At 47.3% G+C, this 24,382-nt stretch overlaps 1 protein-coding gene across 2 annotated transcripts in view; it reads left to right on the forward strand.

Annotated features, from left to right (window-relative positions):
• Positions 1 to 24,382, forward strand: part of garem2 (GRB2 associated regulator of MAPK1 subtype 2) — a 302,222-nt gene that overhangs the window by 205,941 nt on the left and 71,899 nt on the right. For both annotated transcript variants that reach the window (XM_085996950.1, XM_085996951.1), the window contains exon 3: positions 21,666 to 21,796. In XM_085996950.1, coding sequence (XP_085853076.1) covers positions 21,666 to 21,796 — 131 coding nt within the window. The remainder of the gene's footprint in view (positions 1 to 21,665; positions 21,797 to 24,382) is intronic.

The following is a 24,382-nucleotide window of genomic DNA, read 5'->3' on the forward strand; positions in this document are numbered from 1 at the left end:
GGGAAATTAGGGATAGCATAAGATCCAAGGAGAGGACATATAAATTGGCTAGAAAAAGCAATAATCCTGAGGATTGGGAGCAGTTTAGGAGTCAAGAAAGGAGGACAAAGGGATTCATTAAGAAAGGAAAAATAGAATATGAGAGTAAGCTTGCGGGGAACATAAAAACTGACTGTAAAAGCTTTTATAGATATGTGAAGAGAAAAAGATTGGTGAAGTCAAGCGTAGGTCCCTTACAGTCAGAATCAGGGGAATTTATAATGGGAAACAAGGAAATGGCAGACCAACTAAATACATACTTTGGTTCTGTCTTCACAAAGGAGGACACAAATAACCTCCCAGAGATGCCGGGGAACATAGGGTCTGATGAAAGGGAGGAACTGAAAGAAATCAGTATTTGTAGGGAAATGGTGTTAGGAAAATTGATGGGACTGAATGCCGAAAAATCCCCAGGGCCTGATGGTCTACATCCCAGGGTACTTAAGGAAGTGGCCCTAGAGATAGTAGATGCATTGCTGGTCATCTTCCAGAACTCGATAGACTCTGGAACGGTACCCATGGATTGGAGGGTAGTTAATGTTACCCCACTATTCAAAAAAGGTGGTAGAGAAAGAGCGGGGAATTATAGACTGGTAAGCCTGACATCGGTAGTGGGGAAAACGCTAGAGTCTATTATAAAAGATGTAATAGCAGAGCACTTGGAAAGCAGTGACAGGATCGGACAAAGTCAACATGGATTTACAAAAGGTAAATCATGCTTGACTAATCTACTGGAATTTTTTGAGGATGTAACTGGTAAAATAGATAAGGGAGAACCAGTGGATGTGGTGTATTTGGACTTTCAGAAGGCTTTCGATAAGGTCCCACATAAGAGATTAGCGTGCAAAATTAAGGCACATGGGATTGGGGGCAAGGTATTGACTTGGATAGAGAACTGGTTGGCGGACAGAAAGCAAAGAGTTGGAATAAACGGGTCGTTTTCCGAGTGGCAGGCAGTGACTAGTGGGGTACTGCAAGGATCGGTCCTAGGACCCCAGCTGTTCACAATATATATTAATGATCTGGACGAGGGAATTGGATGTAATATCTCCAAATTTGCAGACGACACAAAGCTGGGTGGGAGGGTAAGCTGTGAGGAGGATGTCGTGAAACTCCAGTACAATTTGGACAGTTTGGGTGATTGGGCAGAAACATGGCAAATGCACTATAATGTGGATAAATGTGAGGTTATCCACTTTGGTAGCAAAAACAGGAAGGCAGATTATTATTTGAATGGCAATAGATTGGGAGAAGGGGAAGTGCAAAGAGACCTGGGTGTCCTTGTGCACCAGTCGCTGAAGGTAAGCATGCAGGTGCAGCAGGCGGTTAAGAAGGCAAATGGTATGTTGGCCTTCGTAGCAAGAGGGTTCGAGTACAGGAACAAGGATGTCTTGCTACAGTTGTACAGGGCCTTGGTGAGACCACACCTTGAGTATTGTGTGCAGTTTTGTTCACCTTACCTGAGGAAGGACGTTCTTGCCATGGAGGGAGTGCAGCGAAGATTCAGCAGGCTGACACCTGGGATGGCAGGAATGACGTATGAGGAGAGATTGGGTCGATTGGGCTTATACTCACTGGAGTTTAGAAGATTGAGAGGGGATCTCATCGAAACCTATAAAATTCTGTCCGGTCTGGACAGACTAGATGCAGGAAGGATGTTTCTGATGGCCAGGGAGTCCAGAACAAGGGGTCATAGTCTAAGGGTAAGGGGTAAGCCATTTAGGACTGAAATGAGGAGGAATTTCTTCACCCAGAGAGTGGTGAACCTGTGGAATTCTCTGCCACAGAGGGCGGTGGAGGCCAGTTCATTAAATATATTCAAGAAAGATTTGGATATATTTCTTGAGGCTAAAGGGATCAAGGGATATGGGGAGAAGGCAGGGACAGGGTACTGAATTTGGATGATCAGCCATGATCTCATTGAATGGCGGAGCAGGCTTGAAGGGCCAAATGGCCTACTCCTGCTCCTATCTTCTATGTTTCTATGTTTTCTATGTTTGGAGGTGATGGTGTTCCCATGCGCCTGCTGCCCTTGTCCTTCTAGGTGGAAGAGGTCACAGGTTTGGGAGGTGCTGCCGAAGAAGCCTTGGCGAGTTGCTGCAGTGCATCTTGTAGATGGTATACACTGAAGCCACAGTACGCCGCTGGTGGAGGGAGTGAATGTTTAAGGTGGTGGATGGGGTACCAATCGAGCAGGCTGCTTTGTCCTGGATGGTGTCGAGCTTCTTGAGTGTTGTTGGAGCTGCACTCATCCAGGCAAGTGGAGAGTATTCCATCACACTCCTTACTTGTGCCTTGTAGATGGTGGAAAGGCTTTGGGGAGTCAGGAGGTGAGAAACTCACCGCAGAATACCTAGCTTTTGACCTGCTCTTGTTGCCACAGTATTTATGTGGCTGGTCCAGTTAAGTTTCTGGTTAATGGTGACCCCCAGGATGTTGATAGTGGGGGATTTGGCGATGATAATGCCGTTGAATGTCAAGGGGAGGTTGTTGGACTCCGCTTGTTGGAGATAGTCATTGCCTGGCACTTCTGTGGCGCGAATGTTACCTGCCACTTATCAGCCCAAGCCTGAACGTCGTCCAGGTCTTGTTGCATGCGGGTATGGACTGCTTCATTATGTGAGGAGTTGTGAATGGTGCTGAACACTGTGCAGTCATCAGCGAACATCCCCATTTCTGACCTTATGTTGGAGGGAAGGTCATTGATGAAGCAGCTGAAGATGGTTGGGCCTAGGACACTGCCCTGAGGAACTCCTGCTGCAATGTCCTGGGGCTGTGATGATTGACCTTCAACCACCACAACCATCTTCCTTTGTGCTAGATATGACTCCAGCCAGTGGAGAGTTTTCCCCCTGATTCCTATTGACTTCAGTTTTACTCGGGCTCCTTGATGCCACACTCAGTCAAATGCTGCCTTGATGTCAAGGGCAGTCACTCTCACCTCACCTCTGGAATTCAGCTCCTTTGTCCATGTTTGGACCAAGGCTGTAATGAGGTCAGGAGCTGAGTGGTCTTGGCGGATTCCAAACTGGGCATCAGTGAGCAGGTTATTGGTGAGTAAGTGCCACTTGATAGCACTGTCAATGACACCTTCCATCACTTTGCTGATGATTGAGAGTAGACTGATGGGGCGGTAATTGGCCGGTGTTGGATTTGTTCTGCTTTTTGTTGACGGGACATACCTGGGCAGTTTTTCACATTGTCGGATAGATGCCAGTGTTGTAGCTGTATTGGAACAGCTTGGCTAGATGCGCAGGCAGTTCTGGAGCACAAGTCTTCAGCACAATCGCCGGGATGTTGTCAGAGGCCATAGCCTTTGCTGTATCCAGTGCGCTCAGCCGTTTCTTGATATCACGTGGAGTGAATCGAATTGGCTGAAGACTGGCTTCTGTGATGGTGGGGACCTTGGGAGTAGACCGATATGGATCATCCACTCGGCAGTTCTGGCTGAAGTTGGTTGCAAACGCTTCAGCCTTGTCTTTTGCACTCACGTGCTGGGCTCCACCATCATTGAGGATAGGGATATTCTTGGAGCCTCCTCCTCCCGTTAGATGTTTAATGGTCCACCACCATTCACGACTGGATGTGGCAGGACTGCAGAGCTTTGATCTGATCTGTTGGTTGTGGAATCGTTTAGCCCTGTCTATAGCATGGACTGAACGGAGGTGTTCCGCAAAGCAGTCACCAAATCTGTGTTTGGTCTCCCCAATGTAGAAGACACCGCATCGTGAGCAGCAAATACAGTATGCTAAATTACAAGCAGTACAAGTAAATCGCTGTTTCACCTGGAAGGAGTGTTTGGGCCTTTAGAAAGCCTTTAGAATGTTGAATTGTAAATCCAAAACAGTACACAACAGGTCAAAGGAAATCATGATCGAACTGTATAGTGCTCTACTCAGACCACAACTTAGGGTGAATTGAACTGTTGGGCAGCCAGCCGGCAGCGCACTCGAGCAGGCCACCCGATCCCTCCAGGGGAAGGGCCAGTCCATTTTAGGGATGTGACTTCATTAATGTGCCACTGACACCAGGCCAGTGCAAAATCAGGTGGCCAGGAGACCAGCCTAACCACTGGATGTCAAGGGATATACAAGAATGGATTAGGAAAAAAAGGGAGGCTTTTGGCAGATACAAAGGACTAAAAACAGTGGAAGCCCTAGAGGAGTATAGAAAGTGCAGGGGGGTATCTAAAAGAAGAAATTAGGAGAGCGAAAAGGGGGCATGAAAAAACACTGGTGGGCAAAATAAAGGAAAATCCCAAGGTGTTTTATAAGTATATTAAGGGCAAGAGGATAACCAGGGTAGGGCCCATTAGGGACCAAAGTGGCAATCGGTGTGTAGAGCCGGAAGATGTAGGTGAGGCTTTAAATGAATATTTTGCATCTGTGTTCACGATGGAGAAGGACGATGTAGGCATAGAAATCAGGCAGGGGGATTGTGATATACTTGAACAAATTAGTATTGAGAGGGAGGAGGTACTAGCAGTTTTAGTGGGCTTAAAAGTGGATAAATCCCCAGGCCCAGACGAGACGTATCCCAGGCTGCTGTGTGAGGCAAGGGAGGAGATTGCAGGGGCTCTGACACAAATTTTCAGATCCTCTCTGGCCACAGGGGATGTGCCAGAGGACTGGAGAACAGCTAACATAGTACCATTATTCAAGAAGGGAAGTAGGGATAAACCAGGGAATTACAGGCCAGTGAGCCTAACATCAGTAGTAGGGAAATTATTGGAAAAAATTTTGAAGGACAGAATTAGTCTCCACTTGGAGAGGCAAGGATTAATCAAGAATAGTCAGCACAGCTTTGTCAGGGGGAGATCATGTCTGACCAATTTGATTGAATTTTTCGAGGGGGTGACTAGGTGCGTGGATGAGGGTAGTGCAGTTGATGTAGTCTACATGGACTTCAGTAAGGCTTTTGACAAAGTCCCGCATGGGAGACTGGTCAAGAAGGTAAGAGCCCATGGGATCTGGGGCAATTTGGCACATTGGATCCAAAATTGGCTTAGTGGCAGGAGCCAGAGGGTGATGGTCGAAGGTTGTGTTTGTGACTGGAAGCCTGTGTCCAGTGGTGTACCGCAGGGATCGGTGCTGGGTCCTTTGCTGTTTGTAGTGTACATTAATGATTTAGATATGAATGTAGGAGGTATGATCAGTAAGTTCGCAGATGACATGAAAATTGGTGGAGTGGTAAATAGCGAGGAGGGAAGCCTCAGGCTACAGGACAATATAGACAGGTTGGTCAGATGGGCAGAACAGTGGCAAATGGAATTTAAACCTGAAAAGTGTGAGGTGATGCATTTTGGGAGGACTAACAAGGCAAGGGAATACACAATGAATGGTAGGACCCTAGGAAGGACAGAGGATCAGAGGGGCCTTGGTGTGCATGTACATAGATCCCTGAAGGCAGCAGGACAGGTAGATGAGGTGGTTAAAAAGGCATATGGGATACTTGCCTTCATTAGCCGAGGCATAGAATATAAGAGCAGGGAAGTTATGATGGAGCTATACAAAATGCTAGTTAGGCCACAGCTGGAATACTGTGTGCAGTTCTGGTTGCCACATTATGATTGCATTGAAGAGGGTGCAGAGGAGATTCACCAGGATGTTACCTGGGCTGGAGCACTTCAGCTATGAAGAGAGACTGGACATGCTGGGGTTGTTTTCCTTAGAGCAGAGAAGGCTGAGGGGGGACCTGATTGAGGTGTACAAAATTATGATAGGCTAGATAGAAAGGAACTTTTCCCCTTAGTAGAGGGGTCAATAACCAGGGGCATAGTTTCAAGGTAAGGGGCAGGAGGTTTGGAGGGGATTTGAGGAAAAACTTTTTCACCCAGAGGGTGGTTGGAATCTGGAACTCACTGCCTGAAAGGGTGGTAGAGGGAGGAACCCTCACAACATTCAAGAAGCATTTAGATGAGCACTTGAAATGACATAGCATACAAGGCTACAGACCAAGTGCTGGAAAATGGGATTAGAATAGAAAGGGCTTGATGGCCAGCGTGGACACGATGGGCTGAAGGGCCTCTTTCTGTGCTGTATAACTCTCTGACTCTATGGCAGGAAGGTAAGTAAATTGGTGGGAAGGGGGTGGTGTACATGGAGGGGGTGGGGGGAAGCGGCCTATATTATTCTTGTGGAGGCTGGAAGAGCACTCCTGCTTCACCTGGTCCAACAATTTTAGACATACCCTTTTGGGGCCTCTTCCTCTTGACTGCTAGATTTTACTGAGCAAAGTGTCCAATAGGTTCTCAAAATTTTATCAGGGTCATGATTCCAATTTGCATAGATTACTGAGGCTCCCGCTTGATTTAGGCGGCGCCTGGGCCACTTGGTAGAAGTTAAAATTGTAGTGGGGCATGAATAGGGCGGTAAGTCAACCAGGTTGATTTTATCTCTGCTACGGCTCCATTTCCACCAGCTAGAGGGAGTTAACATTACCCCTCATGTCCACTTCTGGTCACTAAGAGAAAAGGGTTCAAGGATTGGAGGCAGTGCCGAGTAGAGCCACAAGGCTGATCTGTATTGTTGGAGGTCTAAGTTATAAGTCTCCATTGATCCAGAGTGTACCTATTGCTGCCAATAACTTGGTAAATGACAGCAAGACCCATGAATCATAACAGAGAATCATTGCGCTGTACATTGGCTACTGGAATGTATCACACGCCACTGATTCTCTTCTGTCTAAATGGTGGACTGAATATTCACTCTTACCAGACCAAGTCTCAGGCACTGAGCAAGCAAATAGGGCTGGATTTTACCTTTCGGTGCGGCCTGGGGCGGGACAGCTCCCTTCCGGGTTCTGATCCCACCCCCAACGAGGTTCAACACACAGACGCTATTTTGCTTCAATTGGTCTTGTTAAGCTCACAGGGCAGGCTTGCCGGCCAATTAGGAGAAAGCCGGTGTCAGATGACGTCAGTTGATGACGCGTCATCTGCCGGTTTTCTTAAAGGGGCCACATTCAATTTTTTTTTGACAAGTGATTTTTCAGTGCTTGACAGCATTGAGGTGCTGCAACACTGACAATCACTGTATAATGGTGAGCCCTTGCACCCAGGCTCTCCAGTGACTCTCTCCTTGGGCTAGAACAGATGACAGCTGCAGGTGAGGTTACAGAAGTGATCTGTCACTAGTGAGAGAGGTTCTCCCAATGAGGTGGAACTGCACAAACACTTCAAAACATGTTACCTACAGAAAAGTCTAAATACATTAAAAATAATTTTCCAACATTTTCTTACTTCTGAAACTCACCAGTGTACCATTGAATCCTTCACACCACTTCTGCAGCTGTCATCAATGAAGAAATATTACAGTAGACCCACAGCACGCCACACTTACCCTGGCGTGGTGTCCGGACATCGGGAAGCCTGCAGTCGACCTGTCAAAATTGCAAAAAGCCTCTTAACTGCCTGTTAACAATCTGTTAACAAGCAGTTAAGTGCCTATAATCCTCTTCCCGCCGCTAGGTGTTGGGTCCATGTGCAAATCGGGGACCCGACACCTGGGAAGATTGATTGGGAGGCAGGATGACAGTGGGTTTCTGACCCGCTGTCAATCTTTGTGATTTTGCCAGATGTCCCGCCTCCAAACCCGCCCCTGAGCGCTGGCAAAATTCCAGCCATAGTTTTATTTAAATGAAACGGGTGAATGGACAGTGAAACAGACATTTTTATTCTCTCCTTGATATATAAAATAATAAAGATGCTGCTCAATTTCCCCCTAAACATAGATATTGAAACAATAGTGCACATCTTGCACTGCCACAACCTCTATATCTCTAAACTCCTCTCCTGGTCAGCACAAAACATAAAACATAGAACTCTTCTCCAGCTGTATTGCTGAAGGCTGACTGTAGATGGCTTTATCAGGCCATCTTACCCAGGAAAATATGATCTAAATCCCTTTGAAGTTATACTGAAGCATAAGGCAATGGCCGAATGCAACTCTTATAATTACATTAGTTCAAAAGCCAGCCAAAGAAAGCTTAATTTCCTTTATCAATATTGTGTGGATAAGCAATCTTTGACAATGGCATAAAAGTCAGTCATTGAATGCAATGGCTGCAACCTTTCAAATAATTTCACTGTGCTGATGCATTTTCTTGAAGAAATACACCCTGTGACCCTGGATTTTAACCCCATACATGCAGCTTTCCAAAAATATAAAATCCAAGTTAAAACTTCAACACAGGCAAAAATCCTGTGTAGAGTTCCTAATTAACTTCTTGCAAGTTTTGTACCATGTATACCACACCATGATACTTGAAGCAGGTAAATGCAGGGTGGACTTTTTTTTTGTTCACCAGATGTGGGCGTTGCTGGCAAGGCCAGCATTTATTTTCCATCCCTAATTGCCCTTGAGGGACTTGCTGGGCCATTTCAGAGGGCAGTTAAGAGTCAATCACATTGCTGTGGGTCTGGAGTCACATATAGGCCAGACTGGGTAAGGACGGTAGATTTCCTTCCCTAAAGGACATTGGTGAACCAGATGGGTTTTTACGACAATCCAGTAGTTTCATGATCACCATTACCGATACTAGCTTTTTATTCCAGATTTATTTAATTAACTGAATTTAAATTCCCCAGCTGCCATGATGGGATTATGAATTCTTGTCTCTGAATTATTAGTCCAGGCCTCAGGATTACTAGTCCAGTAACATTAACACTATGCTACCATTCCCCCGATAAACTGACCCGAGAAAACTGCCTTAAAGTTGAAATCTTCTTCATTTGTGCCACAGATCTCCATAAGTGTGAATCTGCATTCACCTTGCCAGGCAGTCCTGACAACGGTGTTTTTTTTGGCAGAAGTCTCTCTGCTTCAAAGAGGACAACCCTTCTTGCTGCACCCACTTCGGCAGGGCCTGTGAGACTCTTTCAGTAAAGAGGACAACCCTCCCTCTTTCCTGGACCCTTGCACTGTCCTCCGCCATCTCTTGCAATTCAGTAAATGGAATTCTTGCACCAAAATCAGTGAGTGCCCATTTAAGGCACATTAGCAACTGTTTATGACTGCTGCTATGCCATATATTGACTTAAATACTCCCTGCATAAGGCCTAATTTGCACAGGGTATGCTAAATAATTTTGCGAATCAGAAGATCTCGTACCTCACCATTGCACTAGGATCATAAAATTGGGCTTATACAGCTGAATTTATGAAATCATGCTGGGCACACGTTTCTGTGTTTTGAGCACATACTTCTCACTGCCATTATTTTTAAAAGCAGCTCTTGTATCAATTTGGATAGCTGGAGTTATTGGGACTTATTGGGCCTGATATTTTCGGCGATGCATGGAGTGTGCGGGGGAGGCAGAACGGCCGAAGAACCCAGGACATGGAGGTCCTGCCAAACTTAACGGCACAACCTCATTAACATTTTTTGTTCTTTTTCTGCCTGGCTGTGAGCTAAATTGACAGCAAGGCTGGGGACTGGGAGGGAAAATCAGCAGCAGGAGGCCACAGCCAGGGACCGTTGGGGAGGGGGGTAGAGAGACAGCGATCGGGAGGGGAAAGAGAGGCAGCGATCGAGAGGGGGAACAGAGGCAGCGATCGGGAGGGGAGAGAGAGGCAGCGATCGGGAGGGGAGAGAGAGGCAGCGATCGGGAGGGGAGAGAGAGGCAGCGATCGGGAGGGGAGAGAGGCAGTGATCGAGAGGGGAGTGAGGCAGCGATCGGGAGGGGAGAGAGGCAGCGATCGGGAGGGGAGAGAGGCAGCGATCGGGAGGGGAGAGAGGCAGTGATCGGGAGGGGAGTGAGGCAGCGATCGGGAGGGGAGAGAGGCAGCGATCGGGAGGGGAGTGAGGCAGCGATTGGGAGGGGAGAGAGAGGCAGCGATTGGGAGGGGAGAGAGAAGCAGCGATCGGGAGGAGTGGAGAGAGGCAGCGATCGGGAGGAGGGAGAGAGACAGCGATCGGGAGGAGGGAGAGAGGCAGCGATCGGGAGGAGGGAGAGAGGCAGCGATCGGGAGGAGGGAGAGAGGCAGCGATCGGGAGGGAAGAGAGGCAGCGATCGGGGGGAGATAGGGAGGCAGCGATCGGGAGGGGAGAGAGGCAGCGATCGGGGGGAGGGAGGGAGGCAGCGATCGGGAGGAGAGAGGCAGCGATCGGGAGGGGGAGAGAGGCAGCGATCGGGAGGAGAGAGGCAGCGATCGGGAGGAGGGAGAGAGGCAGCGATCGGGAGGGGAGAGAGAGGCAGCGATTGGGAGAGAGAGGCAGCGATCGGGAGGGGGAGAGAGGCAGCGATCGGGAGGGGGAGAGAGGCAGCGATCGGGAGGGGAGAGAGAGGCAGCGATCGGGAGGGGAGAGAGGCAGCGATCGGGAGGGGAGAGAGAGGCAGCGATCGGGAGGGGGAGAGAGGCAGCGATCGGGAGGAGGGAGAGAGGCAGCGATCGGGAGGGGAGAGAGGCAGCGATCGGGAGAGAGAGGCAGCGATCGGGAGGGGGAACAGAGGCAGCGATCGAGAGGAGGGAGAGAGGCAGCGATCGAGAGGGGAGAGAGGCAGCGATCGAGAGGCGGAAGAGAGGCAGCGATCGGGAGGGGAGAGAGACAGCGATCGAGAGGAGGGAGAGTGTTACGTCCGTGTAATAATCAGACACAGACTGCAGAGAACGGTACAACGGTGTTTACTCAACATGGCTCAGACTGCAACTGAAACAACAGATTACTACTCAGCGTTATATACAGGTGTGGTCACTGCCGGTACTACAGTATACATGAGCGGTAGAAAGTAGTTCCCCCCCTTAAAGGTACATACATTACAATTCCTCCCCTTTTAGATTAACAGTACCATAACACTCATTTAACAATTAAATATCAAACTAATTACAATTAACATTTTTAACATGCAACATTAGCTGAAAATAGTCTATTTATAAATTCAGTCTTTGGGGAGGCTTCCTGATCCTTTCTGGATAGCGCCTTTCCCGAGTGTCTTGCTCTTGGTGCGGAGGCGATTCTGGCCCCCTGTTGTCGGTTGGTTCATCAGTTTCCGATGCTACTGTTTCTGGGGTAGATGCTACCTGTATGTCGGGTTCATCACCAGGTATGTATGGATGAGGCATAGGGTTGACTTGTTCCTGTGACTCTAGGATCTGGTCAGCATGGCGTCTCACGATACTCTCCCCAACGTCCACTGTGTACATTAGTGGGCTCTGCCGTGTGCATATCGTTCCTGGCTGCCATTTTTCTGTTTGGTAGTCGCGGGCCAAGACTGGTTGCCCTACATTGAAGCTCCTTGTTGGCTTCTCATGGATGTGCTGGAATTGCTTACTCTCAACATCTGTTCGTACGTTTGGTCTGAGCAAATCCAGGCGAGATCTTAACCTTCGGTTAAAGAACATCATGGCTGGGGCCTGGTTGGTGACTGCATGTGTCGCATTCCGGTAGGCGAACAGGAAATTGTCCACCTTGTGCTGCAGCGGAATGTTGTCATTGTACATAGCCTTTATTGCCTTCTTAAAGGTTTGTACGAACATCTCAGCCAATCCATTTGTGGCTGGATGTTACGGGGCGGATGTGTAATGCCTTACCCCATTCTTTTTCAAGAACCTCCGGAACTCTTCGGACACAAACTGTGGTCCGTTATCGGAGCAAATCTGTTCTGGCAAGCCATTCCTGGCAAAAATGGTCCGTAGGACTGCAATAGTTTTCTCCGTGGTGGTGGAGGACATTTTGATGACCTCAGGCTATTTCGAGTGCGCATCCACGGCTATTAAAAACATTGAGTCCATGAATGGACCAGCAAAATCAATATGCACCCGTTGCCATGGAGATGAGGGCCACTCCCATGGGTGTAGAGGGGCCTGTGGTGGTGCATTTTGGACTTTCTGGCATCCTGAGCAGCTCTTGGTCAGGTCCTCGATTTGCTTATCGATTCCCGGCCACCACACATAAGCCCTGGCTAGGCTTTTCATTTTTACCCCTCCCAGATGACCCTCATGAAGCTCATTGAGCACTCTATCCCTTAACTTGGGTGGAATTACCACTTGGGATCCACACATCAAGGTCCCGCGGCACACTGACAGCTGTTCTCTCCTTGTCGAGAATGCTGGCAACAGTGAGTCGCCATGTGCTGGCCATCCCTTCACCGTCAAATCATATACCCGAGACAGTGTCGGGTCATTTCGGGTTTGCTTTTCGATACAAGCGTTAGTTACCGGTAGGTATTCAACTATAGTCGAATGGAATATTTCGATAGGGTCCACTGCTGGTGCTTCTTCCGCAGTAGGCAGTGGAAGACGTGATAGCCCATCAGCATTTCCATGCTGTTTCGTGCCATTATATTCAATCTCATAGTGGTGCGCCCCTAGAAAAAGTGACCATCTTTGTAGTCGTTGCGCAGTCAACACCGGAACGCCCTTCTTCAGATTAAAAATGGAGACAAGAGGCTGGTGATCAGTCAGCAAGGTGAATTTCTGCCCGTGCAGAGAGTGATTGAACTTTTTCACTCCCCACACTAGGCTGAGGGCCTCCCTGTCAATCTGGGCGTCGTTACGCTCGGCTGAGGTTAGTGATCGTGACGCAAAGGCTATTGGCCTCTCTGAGCCGTCCGAGAATTTGTGCGACAGCACCGCTCCAATGCCATAGGGTGACGCATCACATGCCAACCGAATTGGTAATGCTAGGTTGTAATGGGCCAATACCTCTTTCGATGTGATTAGTGTTTTGCTCTTCTGGAAAGCTCATCTACATTCGTCACTCCACTTCCATGGCACCCCAGTTTGCAGTAGGGTGTTCAGTAGGTGTAGTATTGTAGACAAATTTGGCAAGAACTTATGGTAGTAGTTTACCCCGAGGAACGACCTCAGTTGTGACACATTTTCCGGTGCTGGAGCCTTGACTACTGCCTCAATCTTCTCTGGGGACTTATGTAACCCCTCTTTATCGATAACGTGGCCACAATACGAGATTTGTTTTCTAAAAAACTCGCATTTGGGGCGGTTAGCTCGGAGCCCATATTCCTGCATTCTAGTGAGCACCTGCTCCAGGTTGGCAAGGTGATCACTGTCATTTTCGCCCGTGACCAGGATGTCGTCCAAATAACACTGGGTCCCTGGGATCCCTTGCAGGACTTGTTCCATTGCCCTCTGCCAAATAGCCGGAGCTGATGCTACCCCGAATACCAGCCGGTTGTATTGGTAGAGACCTTCATGGGTGTTGATTGTGAGGTATTTTTTTGATGCTTCTTCTACCTCCATTTGCAGATACGCCTGGGCCAGATCAATCTTAGTGAAGCGTTTCCCTCCAGATAGCGAGGCGAAAATATCTTCAATCCGCGGAAGTGGATATTGTACGGTGTGAAGGACCGGGTTCACTGTTACCTTAACGTCCCCACAGATGCGAACCTTCTTTGGTTCCCCAGGCGTGCTGCTCAACGACTTTTTCATCACAGGGATGATGGGTATAGCCCACTCACTCCAGTCTACCTTGGACAGTACACCTGAATGTTCCAGACTCTCCAGCTCTGCTTCGACGGCTGGGCGGATTGCATAAGGTCTGGCCTTAAAAAATTTGGGGCTTGCGTTTTCTTCAATTTTAATCGTCGCTGTCATGCCTTTTAGTGTTCCGAGTCCTTGCTGGAACACTTCTTTCGCGTCAGTTAGAATCTTTGACAGTCGCCCAGGTGTGACGTCGTCATCCTTTTTGTCAGCCACAGTCAGTGCCTGTATGGAATGCCAATCCAATTGTATTTCCCGGATCCATTCACGTCCCAGTAATGGTGGCCCTCCATCTTGCAATACATACAGGTCTAGTTTTGGTGTTTCCTTACCGTTATATATAACGGTCACCCTTATTTTTCCTTTGGGGTAGACTTTTTGCCCCGTGTACGTCTTCAAAATAATTTTTGTGTCTCTCAAGGGTATGTGTGAGAATAGCCGCTCGTAGTCCCATCGGTTTATGACTGTTAGGGCTGATCCTGTGTCCAATTCCATCTTTACCTGGACTCCTGCTATCTTGAGAGTGACCCAAATGGTTCGGTGATCCTCCGTTGTGATCACATTATGTAGTTTCAGACAACTCAGTTCCCTGCTTTCGGAGTCGTTATCACTCTTTTGTTCGTCTGAACTATTCTCCGTCATCTTATGTACCTTCTGGTACTTTCCTTTGGTAGGTTTCTTATTGCTGGTTTTCTTTCCCGACCTGCAGACTCGTGCTATGTGTCCTACTTTTCTACACTGTCTGCATACTTTGTCTTTGAACCAGCAATCATTCTGGTTGTGTGTTGTTCTGCCGCAGCGATAGCACTTCTCTGTTCCATATGACATTTCGTTTGTGCCATATTCTTGCGGTCTCTGTTGTATCTCTGCAAATCAAATCAAAATCAAATCAACTTTTATTGTCATTGTTAGTGCACAAGTGCAGTACAACGAAATGTAGGCTTGCGGCTCCCGAGAGTGTACATTTAGATTAAGACATTTAAACATTCAACATACATTTGGCTTGTAATACATTAACATAAACATAACCATAATAAAGTGCATTGGCAGATGTGCAGGCTTTAGAGTTTATTTGTGGAGTTCAGTAGGATGACAGCCCTGGGAAAGAAGCTGTTCCTAAATCTGGTCATATGGGTGCGAATGCATCTGTAGCGTCTCCCAGATGGCAGGAGGGCGAACAGACTGTAGCTGGGGTGGGTAGGGTCTTTGATGATGGACCGTGACCTCCGTAAACAGCGTTTCTGGTATATGTGCTCTGTGGTCGGTAGCCGGGTGCCGGTAATGCGTTGGGCAGTTTTGACTACCCGCTGCAGGGCTTCCCGGTCATAGTAGCTACAGCTGCCATACCATACTGTGATACAGTTTGTCAGGATGCTCTCTATTGTGCAGCGGTAAAAGTTAGAGAGGATCAGGGGTGACAGGTTACATCCCTTCAGCCTCCTTAGGAAATATAGGCGCTGCTGGGCCTTCTTCACCAGAGAGGAGGTATTGAGGGACCAGGAGAGGTCTTCCGTGATGTGGACTCCGAGGAACTTAAAGCTGTCCACCCTTTCCACCACAGCCCCATTGATGTGGATGGGGGTGTGACTTCCGCCTTTAGACTTCCTGAAGTCCACAATGATTTCTTTGGTTTTCTTGATGTTCAGGGCCAGGTTGTTATCGGCGCACCACTTCACGAGATGCTGGACCTCCTCCCTGTAGGCTGACTCATCGTTGTTGGTGATCTGGCCTACTACCATGGTATTATCCGCAAACTTGATGATGGTGTTGGAACCATGAACAGCCACACAGTCGTGGGTGAAGAGGGAGTAGAGGAGGGGGCTCAGCACACATCCTTGTGGGGCCCCCGTGTTCAGGGTCGGGGGGGGAGGTGCGGTTACCTAATTTGACAGACTGGGGTCTGTTTGTTAGGAAGTCCAGGGTCCAGTTGCAGAGGGAAGTGTTCAGGCCAAGAGTTTGGAGTTTGGTGGCCAGCTTGTGGCCATCACGGAAGACCTCTCCTGGTCCCTCAATACCTCCTGTCTGGTCAAAACCGGGGATGAGGGGATGGACATATGAGGAGAGGTTGAGTAGATTGGGACTCTACTCATTGGAGTTCAGAAGAATGAGAGGCGATCTTATTGAAACATATAAGATTGTGAAGGGGTTGGATCGGGTGGATGCGGGGAGGATGTTCCCGATGATGGGTGAAACTAGAACTAGGGGGCATAGTCTTAGAATAAGGGGCTGCTCTTTCAAAACTGAGATGAAGAGGAACTACTTCACTCAGAGGGTGGTAGGTCCATGGAATATGCTGCCCCAAAAAGCTGTAGAAGCTACATCATTACATAAATTTAAAACAGAAATAGACAGTTTCCTAGAAGTACAGGGAATTAAGGGTTATGGGGAGCGGGCAGGAATTTGGACATGAGTCTAGGTTCGGATCGGTCATGGCACTGTGGGTAGTGGAGCGGGCCCAGGGGCCGTGTAGCCTGATCCTGCTCCTATTTTGTGTGTCTAATTCTGTTAGATTCAGGAGATGGTTCTGTGATAGTAGATTGGCGGTTAGGATCAGATCAGCCATGATCTTATTGAATGGCGGAGCAGGCTCGAGGGGCCGATTGGCCTACTCTTGCTCCTATTTCTTATGTTCTTACAGTGTTGAATGCTGAGCTGTAGTCTATGAACAGCATTCTGATGTAGGTCCGTGCTGCTGCTTCATATGATACTGCAATGCTGAAAGCCTTTTCTAGCGTAAGGTCCTTTTCAGATAAAAGCCGTTTCTGGGTTCCTTCACTTTGAAGCCCACACACAAACTTGTCCCTTAAGGCATCTGTCAGTCCCGCTCCAAACTGGCAGTGTTTCGATAGTTTGCGCAGTTCTGTTAAATAATCAGCATTGCTTTCATCCTTATGCTGGTTCTGTTTGTGAAACTTGAATCTTTCTGCTATCAGCAGCGTGTGGGGTTTAAATGTTCCTTTCGTATCGTTACTATGTCTTCAAAACTCTTTTCCATTGGCTTCGTTGGGGTTACTAGATTTCGTAATAAACCATACATCTTTGCACCCATTAAATTTAACAATACCGATGCTTTCTTGTCATCTGACACCCCATTTGCCTTGCAGTACACCTCTATTCGTTCAACATATGTAGTCCAATCTTCGACTTCATTGTCAAATGCGGTGATACTGCCACTCTTCGGCATTTTGGGTGTGGTTTAAAATGGCGTCTCCCAATGGCTTAAAATGGCGTCTCCCGCGCGTTCCTTCCTCCTCCGCTGCTGCCGACGCCGCTCCCGGCGGTTCTCGTGGCAATGGCGGCGCCCTGTAGGTTTCGCGCGCTTCTCTCTCTCCCTCTCTCCGACGCTGCTCAGCCCCTGAACACCGGCTGCGCCCTGTGCGCTCTGCCCTCTCTCTCTCCCCCGTCGACGCTGCTCGGCCCTTTTGCTGTGCTGCTCGGTCGGGCTCTAGCCGCCGCTGTCCGGGAAGGGTCTGCGCACTACCTGTTGCCAGTCCGTTTCGCTGGACCACCTTGACTGGAAAGCCAAGCCTGGCTCTCGATAGCCTCCCCCGCAATTCTCAAGTCTCTGCTGGATGACTGGGCGGTTGCCCGTGGTCGACGCCCGAGTCTCTGGCCTTGACCTCCAATCCCCTGATCTCCAGGAACGAATCCCCGGGAGGTGATGTAGAGTTGCAGGTAGGTTCCAACCTGCCTCGTCGCCAATGTTACGTCCGTGTAATAATCAGACACAGACTGCGGAGAACGGTACAACGGTGTTTACTCAACGTGGCTCAGTCTGCATAGTGGTTAGCACTGCTGCCTCACAGCGCCAGGGACCCGGGTTCAAATCTGGCTTCGGGCGACTGTCTGTGTGGAGTTTGCACATTCTCCCCGTGTCTGCGTGGGTTTCCTCCGGGTGCTCCGGTTTCCTCCCACAGTCCAAAGATGTGCGGGTTAGGTTGATTTGGCTGTGATAAATTGACCCTTAGTGTTAGGGGATTAAATACGTGGGGTTACGGGGATAGGGTGGGATATGTGTCGGTGCAGGCTTGATGGGCCGAAATGGCCTCTATCTGCACTGTAGATTCTGTGATTCTGTGTGTGATTGAAACAACAGATTACTACTCAGCGTTATATACAGGTGTGGTCACTGCCGGTACTACAGTATACATGAGCGGTAGAAAGTAGTTCCCCCCCTTAAAGGTACATACATTACAGAGAGAGGCAGCGATCGGGAGGGGAGAGAGGCAGCGATCGAGAGGGGAGAGAGGCAGCGATCGAGAGGGGAGAGAGAGGCAGCGATCGAGAGGGGAGAGAGGCAGCGATCGGGAGGGGAAAGAGAGGCAGCGATCGGGAGGAGGGAGAGAGGCAGCGATTGAGAGGGGAGAGAGGCAGCGATCGAGAGGGGAGAGAGGCAGCGATCGGGAGGAGGGAGAGAGGCAGCGATCGAGAGGGGAGAGAGGCAGCGATCGAGAGGGGAGAGAGGCAGCGATCGAGAGGCGGGAGAGAGGCAGCGATCGAGAGGGGAGAGAGGCAGCGATCAGGAGGGGAAAGAGAGGCAGCGATCGGGACGGGAGAGAGAGGCAGCGATCGAGAGGGGAGAGAGAGGCAGTGATCGGGAGGAGGGAGAGAGGCAGCGATTGAGAGGGGAGTGTGGCAGCGATCGGGAGGGGAGAGAGGCAGCGATCGGGGGAGGGCAGCAAGGCAGCGATCGGGAGTGGAGCGAGGCAGCGATCGGGAGGGGAGAGGCAGCGATCGGGAGGGGAGAGAGGCAGCGATCGGGGGGAGGGAGAGCGGCAGCGATCGGGGGAAGGAGACAGGCAGCGATCGGGGGGGAGAGGCAGCGATCAGTGGGAGGGACACAGGCAGCGATCGGGGGGGGGAGAGGCAGCGATCAGTGGGAGGGACACAGGCAGCGATCGGGGGGGGGAGAGGCAGCGATCGGTGGGAGGGAGACAGGCAGCGATCAGGAGGAGGGAGAGAGGCAGCGATCGTGGGGAGGGAGACAGGCAGCGATTGGGAGGAGGGAGACAGGGAGCGATCGAGAGGGGAGAGAGGCAGCGATCGAGAGGGGAGAGAGGCAGCGATCGGGAGGGGGGAGAGAGGCAGCGACCGGGGGGAGGGAGAGAGGCAGCGATCGGGAGGAGGGAGACAGGGAGCGATCGAGAGGGGAGAGAGGCAGCGATCGAGAGGGGAGAGAGGCAGTGATCGGGAGGGGGGAGAGAGGCAGCGATCGGGGGGAGGGGGGAGAGGCAGCGATCGAGAGGGGAGAGGCAGCGACCGGGGGGAGGGAGAGAGGCAGCGATCGGGAGGAGGGAGACAGGCAGCGATGTGGGGGGAGAGCGGCATTCGATCGGGAGGAGGGAGAAAGGCAGCGAGCGGGAGGGGGGAGAGAGGCAGCAATCAGCGGGACGGGGAGAGGCAGCGATCGGGAGGGGGGAGAGGCAGCGATCGGGAGGGGAGAGAGGCAGTGATCGGGAGGAGGGAATGAGACAGCGATCGGGAGGGGGGAGAGGCAGCGATCGGGAGGGCTGCGGAGGGAGGTTGGAGATTGGGGCTGGGGGAAGCCAAAGGCTTTCTTGAGAGACTGGATGGAGCACTCCTGCTTTAAAATTTATTGTTTCCCAGGGGTCGGGAAACCCATGTAGCAACAGTCAAATTTAAACCGGGTTCCCAATTGCACTGTGGGAAGTACAATTAGAACATGTTAACGAGGTGTCCCGCCTCTCCACAGTGGGACGCTCGAACACCCCAATATCCAGCGCTGTAAAATAAAAGTCTGAGCGCATGCAAGGCGGGTTGGGGACACATTTCTCGATTAAGTCTAACTTTCCCCCACCCATCGTGGGGGGTTAACATCGAGGCCATTGTCTCTTCTAGATTAGAATTGTTAGATGGCTCTGCAATCCACATCTTCAGTGGTGTGTGACTATCAGCTCAGTAAATTTAATGATAAGGCTCATGGCATGAGTTAAAATTACTGCCACTCGAAGGTGTTTATGTTTAGGCAGCTATATCTATCTAAAATATATTTTAAAATATTATGACTGCACTTCCTGTTACACAAATTGACTTCCAGATGTCATATCTTGTTCATATAGCACTTTGTGTTATTTTTTCACACAGGTTTGTACGTCCACATTCATAATGGGCTTTGCCTATGTAAACTCACTATCCTGTAATTACACAATCTAGCTATCAGGTACCCACAATTCACTCAGAATGCTTTGTGAAATTATTTTGAAGTGCCATTTTTTCTCAGTAACTGAAATTTCAATTGTCCAAAATAATTATTTAAACAATATTAAAGATTCAAATAGTTACATATTTCACAATAACATAATTAAATATATTTCACAATAACATAATTAAATACATTTCACAATAACATAATTAAATATATCCATTGAATTGTCTTTTGCATCTTTTAATGACTTCATTAAAGATTTTACTTAAAAATCTTAACCTTTTCCCAAAGCCTGGGCTTGGACCTAATATTTTTGTCCAAAATGAGCTGAATTTGGGTTATGCAGTTTTAGCATGTGCAGTGTGCTTCATTTTCCAGGATGTATCAGTACTGTTCAGTCAGCTGCACTAATAGAATATTTTTCTTTAGCATCTAGCATATTGTGCTCAGTGGCTTTACTTCAAATAATTTTGTAAACAAGAGGACACATTTTAAAAGCTTTGTTGAGGTAGAATTTATATTGAATGTTTTTAAAGAAAAACATTTTTAGAAACTTTGGCAGTGTATGTCAGAGAGAGAAAAAAATGGAAGTATTCTGATTACATACCTGGTGTAGCTTTTGCTTTATGTCCTATAAACTTTAGAAAGTGTATTCCATTTGAGTGAGTGACAAAGTGACGAAGGTTAGAGAGAGTGAACGAGAGACTGGGGTCACAGAGCGACCAGAGATGACAGGGGGATAGAGTGAGGTGGGGAGAGAGTATCTTCATTTAATAGTTACATTTATTTTTAAAAATTGAATTTTGAAGCCAACTAATTAACTCAACTGTGTTTTGTTGACAGTTAGAAAAGGTCAGTGATAATTGCTTCCATTACACCTGTGAAACAGAAGTTCTAATTTCTTAACACTTTAGAGACAGAGAGAGAGAGAGAGAGACAAACAGAGATTGTTTTACGTAGAATTTTGACCGCAAACTAAGCCTCCTTGAGGGAAACAGATATTAAGGGAGGGTGGGAAGAGATGGGGAAATGGCAACAGGTTGAGGGTGAGAGGGCCTCTGACTTCTTGGCAATTCACTTCGGGGGAGTGATTGAAAGTGGAGAAGTAGGGTTAAGGGTGAAGTGAGTAATAACAGAGTCAGGAGAAGGGAACGATACAAGGGTTGAATGGGTTTTCAAAGGTGAAGAGGTAGCAGTAGTAATGGGAGTGAGGGGGTAGGAGATGTAATGGGAGTGAGGGGTTGTGGGTAAATGGGTAGGAGATGTAATGGGAGTGAGGGAGTGGAGGATTATGAGTAACATTAAATGGTTTTCAGTCAAACTCAGGCCCCTCTAAATGGGTTCTAGAGATGCAAGGCTGCAGGAATAAATACTTAACACTCTCAAATTGACATTCAATGTAAAGTGGACACTAAAATGCCAAACTCATTAGTGATTAATGACCCACATAATTCCAAATGTTGTCCATTTGAAAAAGCACTTATGAATTTGGAGTAAAATAATAACGTCTGTTTCTTTCAGCAGCTTCTTCCTGTAATTGCTAAAATGCTTACTTCATATCATTGTTGCTGTATACTCAGGACCCAGAGCTGGCTGGCCCTCCAATTTGCCAGTTGTGTACACAAATGTCAATTCTTATGTCTGTAAACAATGACTTTAGTGGTGATTTGAACAAAATTATTTAAATAGATTAATATTGCTTTTTTTGTGCATGTTTTGGGATGCTTATTTTCGAGATGAGAAAAATCCTTGTTATGAACCCCAGCAATATTAATCAACAAATCTATAAAGAGTGGTTCTGGATCGGAAGTTTGCACCCATGCATTATGTATAGGAACAAAACTGCATTCTGTCAACAGGATGATGTTTCCATCTTAACTAACTGATTTGTTTATTATTGCATAACTAATCTCCAGCTATTGCCCAAAACTCCATTATGGTATTGAAACATATTAGTGAGATTTATCATCAAAATGATTTTAATTTCATATTTTCACTCAACCTTTGTGGTTCTATTCCTAGGAAAGTTTAAATTGCTGGATCAGGATCGAGATGTAAGGGAGCCTGTGCAGTATTTTAACAGTGTTGAGGAAGTGGCCAATGTTTTTCCAGACCGTGTCTTCGTTATGGAGGCAATAACATTCAGCGTAAAGGTCAGTGGTGCGAAAAGTGAGATTTATCTTTTCAGAAAGAACGATTAGTTTTTGTTTGTGTATGTTTACTCATGAATATGAGAGAAAACAGCGCTGAGAACTGAAACATCTTTCCACTGGAAAGCATCTTCTCCTCACAAATGATTGTAGCATGGATTAAATGCATCAACTTCATTGCCTAATGTTCTGCCTTGACTGCAAGCTGAAAAAGTACACTGATGCAATCTGTTACTCTAAGCACTATAAGATAGATTTTCTGATCAGGGGTTTACTCCCATGCACAAGAAGGAAGAGAAGACTGGAGGCAGAGTCAGCCTAACCCACAGTCATGCATCCATTAGAAGCCAGTTACATATTGTCTGATAGCCCACCCATCCTCTTGGCTAATAGTTGATGTGTGGCATAGATTCATAGTGGGGAGAAATGGAAACGGAAGTATTACGCCTTAGTGTGAGTTTGCTGATTTCTTTGCTGTGGCATTGACTTTGAAGCTATTGCAACTATTACACCAGGTCACCTGCTGGAGAACAAACCCAACAGGAACCCAACTAATTAGCTTGGATATGTCCGCACTTTGATTATGGTTTCAAGTTTGTGTGTGGTGATTATAGACTTTGGCCCTGAACTTCCACAGGGATCTCCTGCCTTGGAGAAACAGTGTAAACGGACATTCTTGGCTATTTACGCTAGTTCTCCAGGGATTCCATCCATCTCCCACCGGAGAACAATTCAAGGTATTTAAGTATAGGTTCTTGCTTTGGCAGCACTATCAGATATATACTTTGAGATATATACAAATTAACAAGAAAGCAAATCATTTGGGGAGATGAAACAAAATATTAGGAATGCTGGAAATCTGAAATATATGCTGGAAAGGCATACCAGGTCAGTCAGATCTGAAAGAGAAAGCTGGGTAAATGTTTAGGGTGGAACCTCTCATGAGTTTCTTTCTCTCAGATACTGATCGAGTTGCTGTGCATTCTCAGCATCTCACACTTTTATTTTGAATCGCTACGGAGTTACTCTACCTCAGGAGCATTAGAGGAAAAAGAGTTTGAACAACTTGGGAATTGTCCTCTCTCCCATTATTTCAACAGTCTCCATTTTTTTGGGGGGGGGGCGAGGGACATTCCCTGACCATATTTAAACTATTTAAATTAATCAACTCTGCAGGTGTGTGCAGCAGCTTGTAGAAGGTAGCCCAATTCTTCCCTCGCACACAGGATCTTCCCGAGTAAACATACTTTAAACTATATCAGAACTAAGTTACATTTTGAAGTGAATTAATTATACACTTCTATACAAGCAAATCGTCACCAACTTAACCAATAATTAAGAAAAGGAATGGACGAAAATAAACCAAGTAAGGATTTTGCATCACTCTGAGCATTAAACATGTCTTCAATTACAGCTCATTTGAAGCAGTAATTGCTCCCTCTGATCAAAATGATTAGTCACAAATTTGTCACATATCTTCTGTGAAATATGAAAGTGCTATAATCTGTAGAAGTATTGTAATTATTGTAATTCATTAACAATAACTATACTGCATTCATGGAACACTTTTAGAATTTGTAAGCAACCTCTGAATTTTACAAACTGGCTAGGTTGGTTAAAGGGATGGAGATATTTTGTGGATGGAAATTGCATTCGCAAGATCACAGGGTAGGTTCAGATTACAAAGAATTACATAGAATATAGAGCACAGAAACAGGCCATTCGATCCAACTGGTCTATGCTGGTGTTTATGCTCCACACAAACCTCCTCCCACCTTACTTCATCTAACCCCATCAACATATCCTTCTATTCCTTTCTCCCTCATGTACTTATCTAGCTTCCCCTTAAATGCATCTATGCTATTCACCTCAACTACTCCACGTGGTGCCAAGTTCCATATTCTCACCACTCTTGAGTAAAAAGGTTTCTTCTGAATTACTTATTGAATTTATTAGCAACTATCTTATAGTTACGGTCCCTAGTTTTCGACTTGTTCACAAGCAGAAACATCGAACCCCTTCATAATTTAAAAAACATCTATTAGGTCACCCCCCATAGCCATCTCTTTTCTAGAGAAAAGAGCCTCAGCCTGTTCCGATATCTTTTCTGATAGTTATTACCTCTCAGTTCTGGTATCCTCCTTGTAAATCCTTGTATACTGAAATAATAAGTGTTCATCTTCAGAAAACCTAACTTTAGCAACTGAATAAAAATAATGAATATATTAAGAATTACAAACATTTAAACTTCTGTATTTCTATTGCTCTGAGGGCAGCCAATGCATGCGATATGAAAGTCTTTCAGCTCATAGGAAATCGTCAATGATTTAACTAAATGGTGGAACAGGCTCGAAGGGCTGAATGGCCGACTCCTGTTCCTATGTTCCATTTGATCTCACCGTTGCAGAAAAACAGCGTTGCCATCTTCCCATTGCAGTTGTTTCTTAAATAAGACCAGTGTTCTGGCCTTAACAGTTCTTCCTGGCAACCCGCTCCAGCTGTCAATCACTCTGTGTAGAGAGATATTTTCTGAGACCTGTTGTAAATTTGTAGTTCACTAACCTGAACCTGTACCTTCTTGCTCTGCTG

Source organism: Somniosus microcephalus, chromosome 9 (assembly GCF_052327205.1).
Source record: "Somniosus microcephalus isolate GS21.2 chromosome 9, FLI_Smic_1.0, whole genome shotgun sequence".
NCBI lineage: Eukaryota > Metazoa > Chordata > Chondrichthyes > Squaliformes > Somniosidae > Somniosus > Somniosus microcephalus.